The sequence below is a fragment of the Hylobates moloch genome, unplaced genomic scaffold (assembly GCF_009828535.3).
Source record: "Hylobates moloch isolate HMO894 unplaced genomic scaffold, HMol_V3 SCAFFOLD_6, whole genome shotgun sequence".
Classification (NCBI taxonomy): domain Eukaryota; kingdom Metazoa; phylum Chordata; class Mammalia; order Primates; family Hylobatidae; genus Hylobates; species Hylobates moloch.
In genome coordinates, this window is record NW_026652281.1 from 45,602,822 (window position 1) to 45,622,884 (window position 20,063).

At 35.6% G+C, this 20,063-nt stretch overlaps 1 protein-coding gene across 17 annotated transcripts in view; it reads right to left on the reverse strand.

Moving 5' to 3' along the window:
* Positions 1-20,063, reverse strand: part of PAM (peptidylglycine alpha-amidating monooxygenase) — a 278,097-nt gene that overhangs the window by 84,748 nt on the left and 173,286 nt on the right. For all 17 annotated transcript variants that reach the window (XM_032156751.2, XM_032156750.2, XM_032156747.2 and 14 more), the window contains exons 6-7: positions 19,376-19,461; positions 17,888-17,971 (exon numbers count right to left, since the gene is read on the reverse strand). In XM_032156751.2, the coding sequence (XP_032012642.1) occupies positions 17,888-17,971; positions 19,376-19,461 (170 nt within the window). The remainder of the gene's footprint in view (positions 1-17,887; positions 17,972-19,375; positions 19,462-20,063) is intronic.

A 20,063-nucleotide genomic window follows, 5' to 3' on the forward strand; every position in this document is an offset into this window, starting at 1 on the left:
CTAATGTCCTGTGTTTACAGAGAATTGAACCCCAAGACATCCCTGTTAAAAAGATTTTTCATAGTGGTTGTTCTCTTGCAGTAAAAATAATTTTAGTGTAAGGGGTTTCGAGATATGGAGATGAAACTTCATTTACTAGATAGGTATGAGGTAAAACAGAGAGGGATATTTCATTATGTCATTATATTCCATGATAATGTCATATGCATGTACAAGAAGCTTTTGTAATGTTGAAGACATTTACAGTGGAAAAGTTGAAATAATAATTTTTAAAAAGAAATGTAAAATAGCCAAGTCTGATAATGCTTTAGAGGCCATCACAACATACGACAGTATTGCAGTGCTGGTGGTTGGGTGGTAAGACTTCCAAAGAGTAGTCTGATAATGAAAGAAATGAGTATTTCCAGACACTGGATGAGACTTGAAAAAAGCATTCAATCAGAATCTAATTTTAAGGAAGATGAAACTGAATGACTGCTTCACAAGGGTCTGAGCTTGCCTTTGAGAAATTGCTTTCCTCTGCTTAGGCAGAGATGTATAACCATGCCGAATTATTTTATCAGATATATAGACTCATAGAATCTCAGAACCGAAAGGGAAACCAGACATGATGGAGTTCAAATCTTACACTTTATGGATAGGGAAAAAGAGGTCACAGAGATTAAGTGTGTTGCCTCTTAAAGTAATTCAGCGAATTGGTGACACATCGAGTATCAAATATAATTCTCTAATATTAATGTTTAATAAGTGCTATTTACTAGAAAAAAAGGCAAAAATAAAAAACAAGGTTCTATATCTTAGAGATTTCCAAGGTTAAAATTCCTTGGAAGCTAAGATAGAGGAATTAAACAGAATGGATAAGTAACCAGTGGTACTTAAGGACATTCACTTAAGTAGGAAGCTCAATTCTCTTAATGGGAGGCGAATGCATGGGATATGAGGTTATTCATCCCAAACTATCTAGCTTGCTTTTCTCATAATAGCTTGTAGTTCCTGCTTGGATTCATAGCTAAGTAGTAAAGTATGTGGAATAATGCATGATAATAACCTACTACATCTTAGGTTCTTAGATGATCTTAGATGGTTCTGTTGGTCTCTCCTAATTTTTCCTCTAGAGATAGTGCTCTATACTTTATGAGCTCATCTTGTCCTGGTTGTTTCCTGCTTCAATAAAAAGATAGATTAACCGCTGATCCTGAGGGAACCAATGTATTGTTATAAACTATGTCTCACTAATTGGGAAAGTCCTTCAGAAAGACATTTGTAGAGTGATTTTCAATTCACCACACTCTCCTAGGAAGGTGAAGGTAAAGGTTAGAGCACACTCATTTCCTACTATTCCAAGCCACCCTTTTGGATAATGGATTCTTTCTTTAAGGAGATACTAAAAAGTATGTCTGAAACCACTGCCAAGTCTTAGGAAAAACAAAAAGAAGTAACATCTTCAATAATAAAAATTAGGCTGGGCATAATGGCTCATGCCCATAATCCCAGCACTTTGGAAGGCTGAGGCAGGTGAATCACCTGACCCCAGGAGTTTGAGACCAGCCTGGGCAATATGGTGAAACTGCATTTCTACAAAAAAAAAAAAAAAAAAAATTAGCCAGGCATGCTGGCGTGTGACTGTAGCCCCAGCTACTTGTGAGGACTGCTTCTGCCTGGGAGGTCGAGGCTGCAGTAAGCCATGATCACACCACTGCACTTCAGCCTGGGTGACAGAGCAAGACTCTGTTTCAAAAAAAAAAAATTTTAGAAAATTTGAAAGCAAATAATTCTAAACTGCATCATATCTTCCCACCCTCCCAGAGTGTTCTGAACTAATTTAAAGGCCACCTTCTCTACTTTCTCTGTCTTGAACATAAAAACAAAAATGAATCAGGGACATGATTTTTATATAATCAGTAAATGCAAATGACTTTGTAATAATACACATACATAGATGTTGTAATAACTATTTGACTATTAAGCTGTTTTGATCTTTACCTTATGGTTCTTTGTTCTAAATTAGTAACATTAAATTACTGGGACAGGATGTTTTGCTGGGGCTAAATCATGGCTCCCACGGTGATCAAGTAGGAGTAGGAGATTATTTGGGGATTAATTTCTAAAGTTGAGGGAAATTTCATATAATTATAATTACTTTGAAAATCTCTTAGGAGAATAAAGAGTGAGGTCTCCTAACAGATCCAACACAGTCAGTTTCCTTAGCATTGGAACAGATCGCTGTCAGTTGTGTCAGTTGGGCCATGTTGTTTTTTTTTAAAAAAATATTTCTACACAGTTGGGCTGTGTTGTTATATTAAAAAGGTCATTTCTGTGCAACTGAAACTGCTGCAGAGAGATGGGACATAGGTATGAGAGGCAAATAAAAAATGAACCCAACTGAGGGAATAGCGGATCCAGATCTTGTGTTCACTCTGGGATCTATTAGAGATGTTGAATGAAACTCTGGTTTTAATGAAGCTAAGACACAGCTCCTTTTTTTTTTTTTTTTTTTTTTTTTTTACCATCTGGATTAGAAATGCAGGTCCTAAAGTCAGTTAACAGTACTCAAAAAAATGGTGGTATCCAAATTAACCAGAAAATTCATATATTAAAGTTTTTTTAAATTAGTTCCTTTAAAACAAAATCTGAGTTACCAGATTTTTTTTAAAATTAGTTCCTTCAAAACAAAATCTGAGTTACCAGTCCTGAGCATGAAGACTCTCCAGTTACAGATACATCCAGATAAAATAGTCTCCATTCAAAAGCACCGACACTTTAAGCTGTCATGGCAAATGTGTATCTGCTTAGCAAAATATAAGTGAAATAGGGGGACTGTTAATACATGACACAAGCTACACCGAGGTTTTCCTGGAGGCTGCTGAAAGCTGGGTTAGCAGACAAGCTTCAGTGCTAAATAAACCAGCACTATGAGAAAAAAAAATCTTCAAAACCAATTCCTTTTGAAGCTGTCACTGCACTGAGTTAGCCTCTTTTGATTTTGTATTCACTGCTATGGGACTAGAAATTACTAGCTTCCATTTGCCTTGTGGCAAGGAAGAGAAAACGCATTTATCCATCCTGCAAGACGACGACTTTCACAAATGATGGCCTGTGCTGTTCCCAAAAGAGATCAAATGGAAGGCAGGAAGGCAGGCTCTCCAACCAGCTTTTATAATCGCTGTGTGTGTGGAGGATGTTAGGGCACAACTAATGCAAGAGCACTTTCCTGTTTCCATCTTTTATGAATGCAAAAAAATATGAGTCTACAGTGAAGTTATGATTTATACTATTTCATCTCTCAAAATTATGAACCTGCTCCAGAGGCATCCTTCTAAGAAAGTAAAATTAAAAGATAAAACCCACCAATCCCAGATAAAGTTATTTTTTAAAAGTATGGTGCTAAGTTTCAAAATTATTATTATTATTATTATTTTGAGACGGAGTCTCGCTGTGTCGCCCAGGCTGGAGTACAGTGGCGCAATCTCTTCTCACTGCAAGCTCCGCCTCCCAGGTTCACGCCATTCTCCTGCCTCAGCCTCTCGGAGTAGATGGGACTACAGGCGCCCACCACCACGCCCGGCTAATTGTTTTTTGTATTTTTAGTAGAGACGTGGTTTCACCGCGGTCTCGATCTCCTGACCTCGTGATCCGCCCGCCTCGGCCTCCCAAAGTGCTGGGATTACAAGCGTGAGCCACCGCGCCCGGCCAAGTTTCAAAATTATTGATTGGCTTTAGAACTCTTTACTGAACTCTGATACACAGAAAAGTGCACAAATCAGAAAGTACAGATCCAGGAAACTTAAAAAACTAACACCCATGTAACCAGCACCCAAAAATCCTCCACTCACGTCCCCTTCCTGAGGCATTAGGTTTTAAACCTTTATATTTATGTATATAACATATTTAAACATTCATTTCTCTTCTGAAAGAGTTGTCTTTTGGCCAAAACCAAAAGACACATTTAACTAACTTGTTCACTCGCTTCATGGGCTTTGGTTGGGCAGTTTTAAATATTATACTTGGTTACTAAGAAATATTTACTTTTTTATTTCCTCTTTCTTCTGGTCAAAAGGCCTACTAACCGCTTTTCACTTTCTTACCTCTGATACATACATACATATATTTTATATCTGTATATAAAAAGGTAAACATACATACATATATTTTATATCTATAATGCTATATATATATCTCAGCTATATATATATATACACTTTATATATACACTTTACATATATATATACACTTTAAATATATATACACTTTAAATGATAATTTGAATTTCCTCTTGCGTTGTCCCAATTATTATCTGTTTTTCCCCGAGTCCAGAATGTAGCTGCAAAAGTCTACAAACCATAAAGAAAGTACTAGATAAAATAAATCATGAATGAAAAGGGATTGAAGAGCTTTGATTTTAAAAAGTCCTTTTAAACACAATTTAAAATATAAAGCTGAAAACTATTTCTCATATAAAATTCTATAAGTTTTTGAATAGTCTTGAGGTGTTTTCATATATATATATATATATATGAGTGTGTGTGTGTTTGTGTGTGTATATACATATATAAAAGGTTTCCTTTCATTCCCATTGGAATTCTGAACTATTTTGTGCAACAATGTTGTCCCTCTTTTGTTTTACTTAAACCTCTAAAGACTGGTGATAAACAAAGGGAGGGTAACCTGGCAGCAAAACTATCCCATTTTGTTGGGAACACAGAAAGTTTATATTCTCCAAAAGCTATAACTTAATTGGAATATGTATATATTTTTTAAGGTCAACCTAAAATCAGTATCTACATTTTCAAACCAATCATCTTAATCTATTTAAAATACTATTCTGTATTGTGTTTTGGCTTTGTTGGTGAAAAAATAAATCCAAAGTATCTAATTTACATACAATTATGTATGCATGTAGTCCCTGGTATTAATTAGGGAATACACTTTGAACATTATACCTCATACATTTGATTTAGTATTAATTTTTCAGTCATTCAATATGTTTATGTAGTAATGTATGAGGATTAAAAAAGTAACATAAGGCACTTCTAAATTGAAAAGTAGTATAGAAATGCTAAGTATGATTACTATGTTAATGAAAAAAATACTGAAACCCTTCAGTGACCTGAATTATCTCTCAACATTCCCTTGGAATTTTGCAAGACTTTATACTATAAGACAAAACGTCAGTGTAGAAGGGTCTGTGGCTACTGACCAGATTTTACTTTACTTTCAGTTATTATTAGGAGTACATCGAAGTTAAATTGTGAAACAAGGATAAGATGTACTTGCAAAGAAATGAGACTCAAAAAGTGTGGGGGAGGACAGATGGCCCCACAAGAAGAAAGAGTTTCGAAAGTTTTTAAAGATGGAAAAAAGAATAATTAATATGTAATGAGAAGAAATGGAGATAAGGTGAAGGGTTTCCAAACTGGATGAAAAGAATAATGTTTCTATTGGGAGAAACAGGAAAGCTAGAAGGTTCTCTTCTGGGTCTAGGGAAGGTTTGATTTTATTTTGCTAATAGAATATTCTGTCAATATTATTAAACATTACATTTGAATGGTTTTCATCAAATGCTTTTTTAGGTCATGTATCTATTTAGGGTATCCTTTCCGTTTTACAAGTAAAACAGTCAATTAACATAAAAGAAATTAGTACTAAACGGGAAATGGAATGTGCAAATCCCAGCACTTCTTTCTAATGACTTCCTTCTTTTCCCAGAATTCCTAGAACATAATAAACAAACATGTCAGGGCCATGAAGAAAGCAGTGGGCAACAGTGTGAAAGGCAGGAAGCCTGTGGGAGTGGGAGTGGTTAGTGAAAACAAACCTTGGCTAGTGTTGTGAGTGCCCTTCATGAACTACATTTCACTGAAACAGAATTGTAGCTCCTAATTTTAGACTGTGCCACTGAGCAAGTGACTTCTTTATTTCTCCTCTTAATTTACTTAGGTTAAAAATTTAATGCTATTTGCCATTAATTCAAATGGAATTAATTAGATGATGACTATGTAGCTCTGACCAGCTTTTAAAAATGAGTTAATAATTATGAGCGATTAAAAAACAGGAGTTGAAAAGGGATCAATAAAGGTAAAGCATAAGGATTTCTCAAAAAACTAGAAGAACTAAATGTAAATCGGAAAAACTAAATTGCATGTAGGAAAGCTTTTCTTTTCCCAAAAAAGACGTCACTTACGCTAAATAATATATTGTTCAATGTTGAATTACTTTTTAAAAAATCCACGTTCTAAGGGATAAAAAACATTCTGAATATATTCTTTAAAAAGAAGTATAACTGTAGTGCTTTACATATCTTCTCATAACCAAACGAATGAAAGTGTAATTCCTGATACATAATGGCCATATTTAGGTATTAAAATAAACAGGTGTCCCATGGAATCAATGAGATGACTGAGGATCATTTGTCTTCCATACTAAAGATGATTAACAAAGTTGAAATGCAGCAAGCTAGAGAATCAGAGAGCTCACAGTTATGTGAAGAGACTGGCAAGAGAAAAAAATACTGCAGGATAATAGGCTTCTTTCAGATCATTTGAGAGGTACTAAATAGTCCTCAAATCATTCACATGACTCACATCAAGCTGCTTGTGTATAATGAAGGTTAGAGAAGAACATGAAGAATATCCGATTACAATTCTGAAATCAGTGGGATTATCAAGCAACCTGATTTAGAAATATCTCTACATGATAAGGGAAATGGATTACTTCAGACATGAAAATGAAAAGGCACAAATGAGATGAAGTAAACCACTCTGATCTTTATTAATATTAATTCTACCGTGCATGAGTTCATTCCACGTCATAACTATGGCTCAAAAGACTTTTAAAAACAATGACTCTATTACTCGTTTTACATAGTTAGAGCATGAACTTTGTTACATACACAAACTAGAAACCCAATATGAATTGTTTTGGTTTTTAATAGCACTGGACTACCTTAGGCAAGTCATGCAACCTTTCTGAGCATCGATCTTCATTTCTGTAAAACGGAAGAGTGAGGCCTGATGATCCCTTTTAGTTAGGCTGTTCTCATTCTGTCACTCTGAACTCTGTTCTCTGTCCCTGATTTTAAAAATGAGTGCTTTATAAACAAATTAGTACATGGCACATAACATCCATTGGTCTTACTCCTTTTCTTTTCAGAAGAAGAAAAAAAAAGTCATGCTTTCCTGTTCGACAGTGCCTTCTCAGCCCATTTCAACCTCTTCCCCTTAACTGAAAAGGCCTGAGAGGCCATGGTGTTTTGTGCAGGTTGAATGTTACCTTCTTGCCAATCATTTGTCTTTCAGATTTGGTTTCATGGACCTCTTCCTTTCCATTTCTAGTGTCTTTCACCACATATAGTCCACTTAAAAATAAAAAATGTGAAAAAATGAAGGAATATAAATTATTTTGGCCCATTCTTCAAAAAGATATACCTAGCTCAAGGGTGAATAAGGAACATTTTTGCACCTGTATATGGGGAGGGGGATCTCTGAGAATGTCACATATGCATTGTAAGTGGCTTCTATTAAAGAATTTTAAAATCCAAATGCAAAATTTTGTGAAAAAGTTAATAAATTCTTCTTTGAATTTCTAAATGAAATAAAGTGCTAGAAGAACCAGACAGTAATTAAATGCATTTTCTTCTTTCAAAGCTCCCCTTTTCTTAAGATAATTGAGATTTAATTAAACTTATTTTGGTAAATGCAAATTATTCTGCTCATGTCCTAGGCCCCAGGAGATTGCCCTGACACACCTGTTTTACAGGAAAAAAATGCAGGAGTGACTTTAATCCTTACTAGGAAAATTTGAGCGCCAGTTGTCAAAGTTTAGTTTGCATAAAAATCAATGAGGCAGGTTGTTAAAATTTCAGAATCCTGTGCCCAGTGATTTTCTAGTAATACACTGACTCTGTGAAAAAAATACACACTACTGGTGTGTATATACGTTTATTACAGTTTTTACTGGCAAAAATGTACAGCAATTTATAAATACTAATAACATATACAATACTTTTCGTTATTAACTCCATATAAGCAGTTGACTCTCACACAATTCTTTCCTTGACTTTTGCTCTACTTTTTATAGCCCACTGATGGTTGTAATTGCCATGAAGTAGTTCAGACAAGAATTCTTGTTAATATTTTTGTTTAGTGAAACAAAAATATTTGTTTAGTGAAATAATATTTTGTTTAGTGAAACAACAAAGACATATGTTGGAACTTGCAATTAAGGATGTCAGCAAAATCTTTGGTGTAATGGATAACAGTCTGTAAATCCTGGAAGAATATGTCCTAAATTTTCCGAGGCATTTACAGTAATCCACATTGCCAACATTCTCTCCATCATTTTCTCAGATCTAGACAACCAGCAAAATAATAGACAGAACTTTGACTTGCACTATTTGTCAATTTCCATGGTGTAAATTTTTCCACCACAGCTGATTTCAATGTAAATTTTCCCACCACAGCCAATTTCAAACTATCAACATGACATCACTGCTTTAGGAAGAAATTAGCAGTAAAATAACACTTTGTAGTATTTCCACCACACAGATAACAACAGATGCAAATACCCTCAAGTGCACAGATAATAGTAAAATGTAGTAAAATAATTAGGAAATAAAGATTTTTGAGTATTTCTTGCCTTTATTTTTAATGATTGCGATATTTAACAATCAGCTTACAAAAACATTGCAAATTACCAATTGGCTCTTGTGAGCCTATCTGAGCCAGCTCTGGCTGCCTATGCTCTACCTTCTGCACATCTGATTCAGTAGGCTTAGTTTGAACTCGGAACTTTCATTTTAAAAAGTACCCCAAGGACAGTCTGGTGCAGATAGTCCTCTGATTAGATTTTGAGAAATCCTGATCTAGACTATATAACTTTAAAGGTAATTCTATTAAGATCTTCCAGTTAATTCTTATCTTTTAAATGAAACATCATAAGGAGTCTGTTTGTTTAAGTAAACACTGAGTAAAATTTTTTAAGTGTGAAAACATCTAGTGCAGGCAAGGATATGGGACTTGCTCATTGCCCAAGGATATGGGATTGTAAATTGGAAAAACTGTCAAGCAATTTGGTGGAACCTGTTAGAGTTTAGACACTCCATGACCCCAAAATCTCATTTCTAGATATCTGCCCTGCAGTAGCAATACATGGTTACCTAAAACATTTCTAACATTGCTTATAATAGCAAAAAACTCAGAGCATCTTTAATAGACAATAAGATACATACATTAGAGTATATCCACACAAAAGAATACTAGGCAGCCTTTATAAATCATGGAATAGCTTTACATGTGCTGCCTTAGAAATATGTCCAGGGTACACTGTTAAGTGAAAAGCAACAACAACGACAGATGCAGATCTGTGGGAAATGTGATCTAATTCTTGTACAAAAAAAAAAAAAGAAAAAAGTACATATACACATATCTGATCCATTAGTTTATCTTCCACATATAGAAATGCTGAGATAAGCTAATGAAAAGTTGGCAGATATAAGCAATAGTTACCTGGAGTTGGGGTGGGGAGGAGTTAGGTGAGAAAGGGAGGTGTGATTGAAGAGGGTTTTATCAATTTTTTTCAATAGTAGGGGTATTACAAGTGATTTTCAACTTTTCTTTTTAATAATTTTCTATATTTTCCAAAAGAGGAAAAATAAAGTTCAGAAGAGAAGATTATTTTAAAGGGAAAATGTGCAGATACACCCATCCAGAGTCCTCCAATCCTTTTTAGTATTTTAACTGAAAATTCAAATATGAAGAAATAATTTCTTTGTTCTAATAATGGAATTTATTGCAATTCTGAAGTCTAAACAGCTTTGGAAGCCTACAGTTTTTTCATTAAGTTTTGGCAGCAAAATCTGACTTGAATGAATGTGATGATATTTATGTTTTATTCCTTTTTGTGTGAATATTTAAAGATTTGTTATAGAAACATTAGTGTATCTAATTAGGGATGGTGCCCCAGATTCACAAAGGTGATAGAGTACATAATTTACTCAGTTGAACACCTTTCAAAAATATTAAAAGCTCCTAAATCCAGACCACATCTGCCCCCAAGCATTTGGATAAAGGTTTGTGTCCCTATCCCCATCAAAGCATACCAGAGAAATTGGAAATCGGAGTTAGGGAGAGAAAAAAGGAGAGTTGGCAGATGACATGAGTATCACAGCCTTGAGGATAAAGAAGGAAAACTGAAGTAAAAGTGTATCCTTCCTGGAACCATATTTCTGACACATTTCTGGATCTCCCAGGGATGAGGCTTGTTTCAGCAGGGCTGCTGTCTCTGGACCTGAGAACTTGGAAACACAATATGTGCTCTGGAATGAAAGATCATGGTAAGAACTAACATTACGTTCTATTCTGGAAAGGGGATTCAGATTGATGGCTGATGGACATGCCAGGGTCCTATTCAGGGAAGGCCAGGATGAGTGCTTAGATGGTGCTATTTATGTCTCCCTTCCAGTGTAGACACTCAGTGGCTTTTGGGCATCTATGTCAGCTGAGGTCGGAGGAGCAGTAACAATAGCCTCCCTCCCATATTTGCAATTCCAAAGGAGATTCTTAAATATGGAAAGTATTCCGAAATACTCTAAAATACATAGGCTTAAATACCCTGGCCCATAGTATTGTGCACTTTGCAGTGGAGTGAGTAAAAGCAAGATTAATGTATCTCCCTGGAAAGCATGTAGGAGGAAGCTACTTGTGCAGATTGAGAGAAGACAACAGGGATAGCAACAGGGAGCAATCTTTGACCCAGTTTCCCACTCTCTCTGCAATTAGGTATCAGAAAGTTAGGAGCACTCTAATGCTTACACTGAAGTCAGAACAACCTGCTTTATAGTGGAATGAAATAATTTTAAGCACAGTTACCTTGCCACTGATCTCTGCTCCATCTTGTTCAAAATGCATTAGCAAGGGATTTTTTCTGTGCTCACAATTTCAAAGCTTTTTCTAATAGCTTCCTGGCAGTAGTCTTCTAAGAGGCAGAGATACAGCTGGAGTCACAGTGGAATCAGAATTCGTCTGTAGTCCTCGGATTTCTCTTCCTCCTGCCATGATTACCATTCCTGGCTCTTCACTCTACTACTCTTTCAGTTGTGGTTAGATAGGAACCCTTTATATGTATATATGTGTATTTGTGTGAATACACAGATGCACACCCTGTGTTCAGGAACATCACCTGTCTGGAACTAAGCTATGCAGAAACCACACCCGAGTGGATCACAGCCAGCATGGAATAATGCAAGAGGGTAAGGAAAAATCAAACCTGATGGTCACAAAGTCCAGGCTGCAATGTTCCCATGTTTTTATTTTATTTTTTAATCCCCATTTTCCAGATAATCATGTTTTTATTTAAAAAGTTCCCCATAAGGGCTGCAAGCCAAAGTCTATTTATGCTAACTGATAATATGAAACTCATCTAGATTCCGTATCTAACTGATAATATGAAACTCATCTAGATTCCGTATCTAACACATAAATTTAGAACAAGAAGAAGGGTGCCTATACGATATCAATCCGGTAACTTGAAACATCTAAACTAGGTGTGATCTTGCCTGCTTTCCAATCCCCTCTCTCGTGGCACTTAACTTTGTACTGGCTCGCATTGTTACGGTTATTGTTTTAAGTGTACTTGTGCTCACTGGACAGGGAACTCTATGAGGGCAGACTTTTGTTCTTACTCATATTTTCCTCCATGTAGTGCGTTGTGTGAATTAAAATGAGTTGCAATGGTAGCTTGACAAAAAAGGATGCTACAGAAAATACAGAAGAACAGATAGGAGATGGCAATAAGCCAAGTTACATGGAAAAACTCTATGTACTCCTAAAAACTGGAAAGAAATCATAGCACAATCATTGATATTCACTAGGATATCTCAAAGTTATGAAGAAAAGGGAGAAGGGGATAAGGAGAACATTCATTGCCAATCTGTTCTGTGTCAGGCACAGCTGTAGGCATTTAACATACACCATCTAATTTAACTTCCTAAGACACATAATATACTCTATTTTTAAATTATTCATTTATTTATTTACTTTATTTTGAGATGGAGTCTTAGTCTGTCATCCAGGCTGGAGTGCAGTGGTGTGATGGCTCACTGCCACCTCTGCCTCCCGGGTTCAAACGATTTTCCTGCATCAGTCTCTCTAGTAGCTGGGATTACAGGCACACACCATGACAGCTGGCTAATTTTTGTATTTTTAGTAGAGACAGGGTTTCACCATGTTGGCCAGGCTGGTCTTGAACTCCTGACCTCAGGTGATCCACCTGCTTCAGCCTCCTGAGATTACAGGTGTGAGCCACCGTGCCCAGCAAAGACACATAATATATTCTAAAATGATTTCTATACAAGATGTTTTAACATTTTAGTACTTAAAGGGTTAAAACCTTAGCATTCTGGAAAATTTGGCTATTGAAAACAATCATCCTCTGAGGGTTCTAACTAGAGCTTTATGATCTGATTTTACTAATATAATCCCCAAAGTTTGGAGATTAAACTTCTTAGAGCTTACATAAAGGAGAGTTGAAAATAGGATCTCCAGGCTGTATTCATTTAATTTAGAATGTAAATATTAAACACCCACTCTAAGGAAAGTGAAACTTTTGGCTATACTTCCAGGAACATACTAAATGTACAAAATGCAGGTGTACATACAGGGCTGTGAGAAAGGCATGGAAACAAGCCGAGAGAGACAGAGACAGAGAAACAGAGAGACAGAGAGACAGAGAGAGAGAGAGAGAGAGAGTGTGTGTGTGTGTGTGTGTGTGTGTGTGTGTGATTTGTTGTTAATAATATCTGCTAGTTTTCCCACAGGCACCAAGAGCTTAAAGACAGTAAGTGGATTATAGTTTGGAAGTCTTGCCAATCCAAAGACAATCAGGGCGATACATTTGGGAAGAGACCCTGACCTTCATTCTAAGAATATCAGTTCCAACTTCAATAGGTGAGTGCACTGGATCTTCAATTTGAGAAATGAGATATTGTTGGAGACTAGTAAGCTAATGCCAGAAGTTCTAAAAATGAAAGGAGAGTTTTCTTAAGATTCCCCTAGGCCAAAACATCTAGAAGAAATGTGGCAGCATTCAGCAACAATCTCAGAATTTTCACTTCAGAACAAGACTTTGCTGAAAAAACTGGTCAAAAAAAGGGGGAGAAGGAAACCTGGAGGAATCCCCAATTCTCACTATTCTAATTTCCTTAAGGGCAGGAAGTTGGTCTTGCACTTTATCTTTGTATAGCTGAACTATGAATAACAAAAACTGCTGTGGAGAACACGAAACACAGCTTAACTAGGAAGCTTCTACTTGACAACGTGACACACTCAAACAGTTCTGTGTCTAAAAATAATGAGAAACTACAACATCTTTGAAAAGTAACCACGTCCTTTTCATATTATGAAAACTAGACAAAAGATTGTATTTAGGGAAATTTATCCTTTCATGAGGACTCTAATGATAATAGCTAACATTTATTGACTACTTAACCAGGTACCTTTATTTATATAAAGGCATGGTACATTTATGATACCATTTTACAGATGAGGAGAGCAAAGAGAGGTTTAGAAACTCAGCGAGGGTAACGAAACTAGGATGTGCCATTACCAGTCTGTCTGGACTTAGAGTTTGGTCACCAAACCTGGTACCATACTATCACCTACATGGGACACTCATTTCCAATTAGAGTACATTCTGTTTCCTATGGAATATTAAGTTTTAGAAAATTTTAAAGTCTATACATTAAAAAAAAATCATTCTGGCCTTCCTAAGCTGCAATCCTAGCTCACTCTGGCCACCTACAGCCCCATACTTTCTTCATAAGGCTAATAGCTTTTCCATGCACTCAAGCCCAAGACAGAGCGGCATTAGGAAATGAAAATCCCATCAGGTTACTGCTTGACTGAAGAGCATTCTGAGTGCTTTAGGAATCAAGTCCTAGCAAGGATCTTTATGGCTTGCTCCCCACCTTTGACCTCTCTTCTAATTTCTTGCCACTTTTCCCTATGCATTTCACATTCCAACAATGTCAGATGACCCAAAGTTCTTTGTGTCTAAGATGCTGTTTCACTCCCATGTTTCTGCATCTACTTTTACCTTTGTCTGGAACCTGTCTTCCCTCCTACTCTGGCCTGGGAGCTCCTGATCACCCTTCCATACCCTGCTCCAGGTCCAACTTCTGAAAAGCCTTTCCCAGACTTCATACCTCTCCACTTTCAGGTATACTTGTATGCTCCTGTCTCTCTGCAGACTTCAGATCCAGTATGCATTATTATTATTGCCTATAAACACACTTCTTTCGTGCTTGTCTCACCTACTAGAATATGTTAAACTCCTACAGGCAGGAAGACTAGTAGACCCAGCACTAGTATAGGCTTGACACTATGGTTTATATGGCATTTAATATAGTTGATTGTTTCTAAAGGATTATTTTACAGCTTCACATTCTGTGTAATTTCCAAAACACCAAACAAACAAAAACAAAGTAAAGCAGACATTTTATGTAATCCCATAGAACTCACTCTAAAATCACAGCCAATCTTTTCATACTAAGGAAGATCACAGTCTAAAACAGGGATGGTCCAATCTTTTGGCTTTCCTGGGCCACACTGGAAGAAGAATTGTCTTGGGCCACACGTAAAATACACTAAAACTAACAACAGCTGATGAGCTAAAAGAAAAAAAAAAAAAAAAGAATCGCAAAAAACATCTCACAATGTTTTAAGAAAGTTTATGAATTTGTGTTGGGCCGCATTCAAAGCTGTCCTGTGGCCTGCAGCTTGGACAAGCTTGATCTAAAACATGCCCAGGTATGGCTTCAGGTTATGCTCTCTCTGATACTCTACCACATTCCCACAACTTTTAGAAGATATTTTGCCTTCATTTCTGGTGCTTTATTAAAGAAAGATCCAAAGTTTCTCAATTCTCTAAAACATTCCCTGTGTGGAAAAATGCTCATACCCTTAAGCCAAACATTTCCCCACTTTTCAGTAGAATATAATAATTTCCTAGTAGTGTTACTCTGCTTCAGATTTACAATTTATATACTTTAAAATATCACCAATAGTTTTAAAACCACGAAATAAAATCTTCCCTGACAATGGCACCAAAAGCAGTGCTGTGATTATATATGTATGTGTATAATTGTGTTTATATATATAATATGTATATAACAGATATATTTAATGCATTTTTGATAATTAGAAGATATAATGATATAATTATTTTCCACTTCTAGGTGTATCTGGAGATAAGTATGAGATCACAGTACAGAAGCTGCTGAAAGCAGAATACATTCCTATAGTAATCAGGCATATAGAGATTCATATTCTTTTTTTGGCATGAGGTGTGAGTGGGAGTCCAGTACACTAACTGGAAGGTATTGAAGGAGTTAACAAAATGCTTCTATTTGTGGAATTGAAACACGTAATTATAAAGGCAATGTTACAACATTTTAAAGGAAAAAAAATCACCCAATCCTGCATTTCTTATTCATCAACCATTTCCTTTTTTTCTTGGGCTTTACAATCCTGGTAAGCATACATGAATTTTATATAGTCTGTATTTGATCTTATTGTTGGCTATTTTTGTTGTTATACCATTTATTTAACCAATGTCCTAGTGAGGGCCATTTGAGAACTTTCCAGTTTTTCATGTGCATGAATAACTGGGTAGATAGAGTTACATTTTTAAGAAAAAAAATCTTTCTTTTGGACAAAAGCCTAGAACAAGATTTTAATACTATATATTAAACATGCAGGAAATGGTAAAAATGCTTTCCAAAACATCATACTAAATTTATAAAGCCTCCTAAAGTGCATCAGATTCATCTAAATGCTGGACAATTTAATAACCACCCCTTCCCAATTAATAAATATAAAATGATATCTCATTGTTTTAGTGAGATTTGATATTTTCTCACATTTTTACTTACTACTCTAAATAAAGCTTTAGGGACCTGATAGTATCTACTGAATGAATTACATGAGTGAAATTTTTGCTTACATTTTAATAATACTACAATAAGTTATATGAATTATAGCACTAGTAATCTTTCTACCTCATATATCTTTTCTTTTAGGAAAACTGTTTTTAAGAGAAAATAAAAAATTACTATTGAAAAGTTAAAATTTCTTATGTGTCTCTTACAGCAAAGAATAATTATAGGTTTACATATTAAAATATCAGTACTTTTACTATCCCTAGATTAAACATAAATTATAAAGCAAAATTAACTGCTTATAAGAAATTAAATTATTACAGTAACACATTCTTTAAAAACAAGCATATATCATGTGTTTTCTCTGGAGTATCAATGCAGTATCTGTTAGGGGTCCTTACAACGCTGAGGGGAATTAGATTGAAAAGTGAAGTCCAGGGTTTTATAGAGGGTAGAGATTAGGGTTTGCGGGAACCTGTGCCAGTATGATGAGCTACTTTAGTTGTGGTGATCTGGAAAGGCCTGCTTGCCTTTTTTGAGGAAATTAAAGCCTTGTCAATACTTTGGAAGTCAGCATTCTCACAATCTGTCTGTTCTACTGAAACCACCATGGTCAATTTTTAGAGCAGATAATCTCTGTCTTTGTTCCCCAAACACAAACATTATTTATTTCTCTGTTTTCAGCAAAACCTTCTCTCAGCACTAGGGAGAGTTAACAGTTTAAGATTATGTTCTATTCCAAAAAATGAAAGGTTATTTGTGTATAACTCAAAGCATATTTTTAATCTAAAAATAAGTTTTATTTCTAAGTTAGGTTCATAGGCTGGTCCATTTATATATATTAATTTATATATATTTATTAATGTATTACTAAATATATTAATTGATAATATATTTGATTGTAGTACATTTTCAATGACATAAAATCATTCTTTCAACACCCTTTTCCAGAGGGAGACTGCATTTACTGTCCTCGTTCTGAATGCTGACAATCTATGGTCCTTTCTACCCCATGGGGCTTTCTTAGCAAAGGTCTTAAAGGGTATTTCATAGGCAGAGATGGACATCTACTTCCAAACTTAGTTGCTGGAGAGATAGCTAATGTATTTGGAAAGGGAAACGTATCAGGTTATTTAGAAATATAATGTGAAATTAGAGAATTCAAGAGAATATATATGTCAGCAAGACACAGTAGAAAAGCAAACAAGACAAGGAGAAATCTACTTAATATTTACGCCTGTCAACACAAGAGTGTGAACCCGAATGCAGTTGGAGTTTGACTAAATGCAGCAGCAGGAGTAACAAGCATTGATCTTGGTTGCCTTGGGAACAGGGCCCCTTCCTCAGGCTAATGATCTATAATAAGGAAAGGGGCATTTAAATAAAGTGCATAGCGATCACCGGTAGAGCAACAGGTGTCTAGGGGAGTGTTCAGCATTATCTAAAGGGTGGCTGGGGTCTGTGCCTTACAGCAGTGGACAATGGATGAGTTCGTAAAGTGCCAGGTATGGATAGATAAGGAATCGACATGAGCCTGAGTGTTTGAGAACCTCTTTGGTATTGCAGAACCTATAGACTCTCAGTGGCTTGCTCAGAGCAACATAAATATAAACAACCAGTACCTTCCTATGCCTTCCAACAGTGTTGCTTGGAATGATCAGCACTCCTAATGAGAACAAGAGCAGGCTGATAAAACAATACACTAGAAGGAAAGAGAGCTCTATAAAGTCAGCATAAAAGAAAACACAGTAGGATGCACAGGTGCATAACAGAAATGACTTCTAAAATAAAAGTCATTCCTTCAACAGTTCCAAATTAAAGGAAACAAAAGCTGTTGTCCCCTAGTGGGCAGAGGGTGTAGGCAATTCTTTTTAAGATGTAGATAATAGTTTGTGCATGTATTTTAAACAATATAGTACTAGGAGTTTTGCTTAGTTCCAACATTTCAAAACTTACCTCTAAAAGCACTAATATCCCCATAGTGTACCTGTAGTACAAAGTATTTATTTCCGGTCTCTCCTCCAACTCTGAATCCAACACCTAAAGATTTACAAAAAAGTTAATATATTAGAAATGAGCATCTAAAATGGAGTTAATCTCAAATTGCTGTTCTATGAAATCCAAAGGGAAATAAAATAACATATAACATATAAAATTATATTATATGAAAACTGAAATATACCAGACATTGACTGATAATTTCTAATATAATCTGTTATTATAATCTCCTCAAAACTATGATGAAATTCTATTCATAGTTCCCACTTCAGAACCAGAGTAATCACTTACACTTTAAGAGGACAATTCACTCATTTTGAAAGAAACAGAACAAAACAAAATTCTGTCTCTATTGATTATTTAAAAGACATACATAAACTCATTCTCCCATTTTGTTTTGTATATATTCATATTTATTTTATTTTATGATTGAATATAGGAAATAGACTTCTTAGGAGCATTTAAGTGGCATTACTTTTCTTCTGCTGTGAAAAGAGGTATCTACAAAAATGTCATTGAGGAAACCAGTTACCAACTAGATTACTGAAGTCCATTATGTCAGTGAATTTTTGGAATCCGAATATTCTTATTAGTCTTACTGCTAATAAAGCTTGCAAGTGAGCTTTAAAAAAATCTACAGAGAACATATTTACAGGCAGAAGTATACATATATATATATATATATATATATTTTTTTTTTTTTTACAAATCTCCTCTACCAATGTATCTAAATCTGTCAACAAATCTATGACAGACCTCCCTGTTAGTTTCAAACTTGTTTGGTTGCAGCTGCCTCATATGGAGAGAATTCTGAGGCTCATTTGAAGTGCAAGAAATCAGACATCATTTAACGATGCTGGCAATGAGTAAAGGAGGAAAGAGAGGTGCATGTGTATCACAAGATCATCCATGAACCAGGACAGACCTATTCTGTAACAGACCCACACACACCATTTAAGAAATATCCAAATAATAAATGAGAGTCTGGTAGTACACTCACACATTGGAAGCTATGTACAATTTAGAGGTGCAGTCAGAAAGCCAGCTGAGGTCTGTCATCACATTAAATACCTAGGTTCCAGGACTGTAAAAAATTCTCTGCTGAAACAGCAATTTATTTAATTCCTAGCTCTCTTGGCTCATGAAATGTGTCTGCTGTCAAGAACCAATGTGCCTTAGGTCAAAGGTGGCTTGAGGTATCCTTGGTTATTTTCTAATTTTATCTAAACTGTTGTGTGGGCAAACTACTTACCAAAGAGAGGCAGAGAAAGAGTAACTACCTAAATGAAACCTTTTCAATACAAAACAGGTAATGCAAGTACTTTTACTGTGAAGCAGCAATATAGAACACTGTCAACACTGGTTAGAAAGGACTATAATGAAAAGTACGTTGGAAACAGAAATTAAGCAGCTGAACATAAGACCACCCAAGAGGTTCTGACATACCTTTGGGGAGCCGGGTAGGGGGAGCATTTCTTGCCCAGGCATACAGAATATTGGCTTTATCTGTACAGGTTCCTTCATCACAAAACCTGAAGAAAATAAAAAGTAGTATAAATGAAGATTTAAATAGTGAAATGCATAAATTGCTCCCCATGGTGGGAGGTGATGGCGGAAGGTATTTGAAACCAAAGTACATCAATATATCATCATTGTATGATATTAGCTTTAAGATCCTAATAAAGACTGGAGCAAAGAACTAGTACTGTGTGAAAAAAAGCACATAAAAGGGGAAACTTTTTTTTTTTTTTTTTTGCCTGATGTGAAACCTGTGAGGGAGATATATAATTTTTACTTTGATATGTTCATATATGGAATGTACTCTATGTAATCAGGTAGAAAAGCAAGCATTACATAGACGGTCTGTATAAACCAAAACTAATGCAGCAGAAATCTGGACTAAAAAAAGTGTCATACACATTTCCCCTTTGGCAATCACCATTGCCAACAAATCTGGCCAAAGCAACAAACAGTGCCTACTATCAGTGGGGTGAGCAATACAAGTGTGTCCCTCTTAAGAGTTGTTGTTGTTTTTTTTTTTTTAGACGGAATTTCGATCTTGTTGCCCAGGCTGGAGTGCAATGGCGTGATCTTGGCTCACTGCAACCTCCGCTTCCTGGGTTCAAGCGATTCT